The sequence below is a fragment of the Phoca vitulina genome, unplaced genomic scaffold (genome assembly GCF_004348235.1).
Source record: "Phoca vitulina isolate PV1807 unplaced genomic scaffold, GSC_HSeal_1.0 scaffold87, whole genome shotgun sequence".
In the NCBI taxonomy this organism is placed as follows: Eukaryota; Metazoa; Chordata; class Mammalia; order Carnivora; family Phocidae; genus Phoca; species Phoca vitulina.
In genome coordinates this window covers 2705392-2709128 of record NW_022589790.1, presented here as the reverse complement: position 1 = coordinate 2709128, position 3737 = coordinate 2705392, and the positions used below count along the sequence as shown (strand labels likewise).

The 3737-nt window shown below is 37.2% G+C and overlaps 1 protein-coding gene across 1 annotated transcript; it reads left to right on the top strand.

Annotated features, from left to right (window-relative positions):
• The first annotated feature begins 2569 nt into the window (after nt 1–2569).
• Nucleotides 2570–3517, top strand: LOC116626453 (olfactory receptor 2G6). The gene has a single exon (XM_032395776.1). It carries the CDS (start codon nt 2570–2572, stop codon nt 3515–3517), a length of 948 nt encoding a protein of 315 aa, XP_032251667.1.
• The last annotated feature ends 220 nt before the right edge of the window (nt 3518–3737 follow it).

Genomic DNA, 3737 nt, shown 5'->3' with positions numbered 1-3737 from the left:
TTGCATGTGTCTATTGGCCATCTGTATGTCCTCTTTGGAAAAATGTCTATTGAGGATCTCTGCCCATTTTTTAATCAGATTGTTGTTTTGGTGTTGAGTTGTATAAGTTCTTTATATATTTTGGATATTAACCCCTTATGAGATATACCATTTGCAAATATCTTCTATCCAGTAGGTTGCCTTTTTGTTGTGTTGGTTTCCTTTGCTGTGCAAAAGCTTTTCATTTTGATGTCGTCTCACTAGTTTATTTTTGCTTTTGTTTATCTTGCCTCAGGAGACATATCTAGAAAAATGTTGATATGGCCAATGTCAGAGAAATTACTCTTTCTTCTAGGATTTTTATGATTTCACATCTCACATTTAATCTATTCAGGTCTCACATATTTAATCCATTTTGAGATTATCTTCTATGTATGGTGTTAGAAAGTGGTCCAGTGTCATTATTTTGCATATATCTTTCCAGTTTTCCCAGCACTGTTTATTGAAGAGTCTTTTTCTGATTTTATATTCTTGTCTCCTTTGGCCATAGAATAACTAACTATATAATTGTGGCTTTGTTTCTGGGCTCTCTATTCTGTGCCATTGATCTATGAGTCTATTCTCATATTGTATTGATTACTATACCTTTGTAGTATATCCTGAATTGTGAACTTGTTATATCTCCAACTTTGTTTTTCTCCCTCAAGATTGTTTTGACTATTCATGGTTTCTTTTTGTTTCCATACAAATTTTAGTATTATTTGTTCTAGTTTCTGAAAAATGTTGGTATTTTGATAGGGATTACATTGAATCTGTGCTTTGCTTTAGGCAATATAGAAATTTTAAAAATATTAATTCTTTCAATTTTTGAGCATGGGATTTCTTTCCATTTATTTGTGTCATATTTAATTTCTTTCATCAGTGTTTTATAGTTTTCAGAGTACAGGTCTTTCACTCTCTTGGTTAAGTTTATTTTAGGTATTCTATTATTTTTGGTGCAGTTATAAATGGAGATGTTTTCTTAATTTCTCTTTCTGCTACTTTGATATTAGTGTATAGTACCACTATCATTTTCTGGGTATTAATTTTGTATCCTGTAACTTTACTGAATTCATTTGTTATTTCTAGTAACTGGGGTTTTTTTTAAAAAAAGATTTTATTTATTTATTTGACAGAGAGAGAGATAGCGAGAGCAGGAACACAAGCATGGGGAGTGGGAGAGGGAGAAGAAGGCCTCCTGCAGAGCAAGGAGCCCGATGCGGGACTCGATCCCAAGACCCTGGGATCATGACCTGAGCCAAAGGCAGATGCTTAATGACTGAGCCACCCAGGCATCTTTGGGTTTTTTTTTTTTTTTAAGATTTTTCTATATATAATATCATATCATCTGCAAATAGTGAGAGTTTAACTTTTTCTTTACTAATATGGATACCTCTAATTTTTTTCTTGCTTGATTGCTGTGCCTAAAACTTCCAGTATTATGTTGAATAAAAGTCATTCTTCACTTCGTGTTACCTTATTATTCCCGGCCATGACTGGTATGGTGATCTCAGTTTAGACAATGCTGCCTCTTAACTCCACCACCTCCTGCCAAGGCTCTGGCTAATTTTTTTTTTTAATTTTTATTCATTTGACAGAGAGAGAGTTAGTGAGTGAGTGAGTGAGAGAGAGTGCACAAGCAGGGGATGAGGGAGAAACAGACTCTCCACTGAGCAGGGAGCCTGACATGGGGCTCAATTGTCTGGATAACTCTTTGTCTCTCCTTCTAATCTGAATGATATCCTTGCTGGATAGAGTACTCTTGGATGCAGATTTTTCCCATTCTGCACTTTGAATATATGATGCCACTCTCTTATGGTTTGCCAAGCTTCTGTTGAGAAATCTCCAGCTAGACTTATGGGCCTTCCCTTGAAAGTTAAGGACTTCTTTTTTCTTGTTGCTTTTAAGTTTTTTTCTTTAGTGCTATATTTTGCAAATTTAATTACAATATGTCTTGGTGTTGGCCTGGTTTTGTTTGTTTTGATGGGAGTTCTCTATGCCTCTTGGATCTGGAAGTCTGTTTCCTTCCCCAGAATAAGGAAGTTTTCAGCTCTTTTTTCTTTAAACACATTTTCTGCCCCTTTTCTCTCTCTTCTTCTTCTTCTGGGACTCCTATAATATGAGTGTTACTATGTTCGATGGAGTCACTGAGTTCCTTAAGTCTATTCTTATGTTGCATAATTCCTCTGTCTCTTTTGTTCATCTTCATTATTTTCCATTTTGTTTTCTATATCACTAATTCCTTCCTCTGCTTTTTCCAGCTTGCTGTTCATTGCATGAAGCCTGTTTCCAAGAGAAGATATTGTGATGGTGTTTGGATTAGTGCTGTTCTTATTTGAAAGAGTGAAATGTGCTCAAGGAAACAGAAGTAGGAGGCATTTTCTGTCAAATAATACACATTGAGAAAAGTGCTATCAGTCTTTACAATATGACTGAATGTTATAAAAGGGAGATAATTATATTAGATTAACACCACAGTTTACCATTGTTCACCTTATCATTTTCTTTCTCCAGAATATTAATCCTTTTATAAATTGAAGTCTGCAGGACAATGGAGGAAAGCAACAACAGTTCTGAAAAGGGATTTCTTCTCCTGGGATTTGCAGATGAGCCCCAACTAGAAAGGATCCTTTTTGTCATAATTTTGCTTTTCTACATCTTGAACATCGTGGGGAACACTGCCATCATTTTCGTGTCTTGTTTAGCCACCAAACTCCACACTCCAATGTACTTTTTCCTCAGCAATCTCTCTTGTGTGGACATCTGCTTTACCACCAGTGTTGCCCCACAGTTGCTTGTTACCATGAGTAAGAAAGAAAAAAACATGAGCTACGGTGGATGTGTGGCCCAACTCTATGTGGCCATGGGGTTGGGCTCCTCTGAGTGTATTCTCCTTGCAGTCATGGCTTATGACCGATATGCTGCTGTCTGCCGGCCTCTGCAGTACACAACTATAATGCATCCTCAGCTCTGTGCATTCCTGGCCAGCGTAGCGTGGCTTAGTGGACTCATCACCTCCTTAATTCAGTGTTCCCTTACTGTGCAGCTGCCCCTTTGTGGTCATCGCAAACTGGACCACATCTTCTGTGAGGTTCCTGTGCTCATTAAACTGGCCTGCGTGGACACAACTTTCAATGAAGTAGAACTCTTTGTGGCTAGTGTTATTTTTCTAATTGTCCCTGTGTCACTCATCTTAGTCTCCTATGGCTTTATAACAAAAGCTGTGCTGAGGATAAAATCAGCAGTAGGGCGCCAGAAGGCTTTTGGGACTTGTTCTTCCCACCTGACTGTGGTCATTATTTTCTATGGAACCATCATCTTTATGTACCTTCAACCACCTAAAAGTGGCTCAAAAAAACAGGGAAAATTTGTCTCTCTTTTCTACACGATAGTCACCCCAGTCTTAAACCCCATTATCTATACTCTGAGAAACAAAGATGTGAAAGGGGCCTTAAGAACACTGGTAATGAGAAATGTTCTTGTTTCAGAAAATATATGATTTGTTGGTATTATGTTACTGGGCTATTCTTAGCTCATGGATTATTTGTTCTAAGTTCTGGGTTGTTTTTAGACAATGCCATACGGAATATTAAAAGACACAGAATTCTGTAAGAAGCTAACATAGTCCAGTCACAGTAGTTTTTAATTCTTCCCAAACATCCTTTGCAAGAATCCAAGTTCTTATGTTTTATCTACTTTGCTCTTCTTCAACCATGCCA

Excerpts from the sequence above, each read along its gene's own strand:
- LOC116626453 (XM_032395776.1), top strand. The coding sequence starts at position 2,570 with ATGGAGGAAAGCAACAACAGTTCTGAAAAGGGATTTCTTCTCCTGGGA.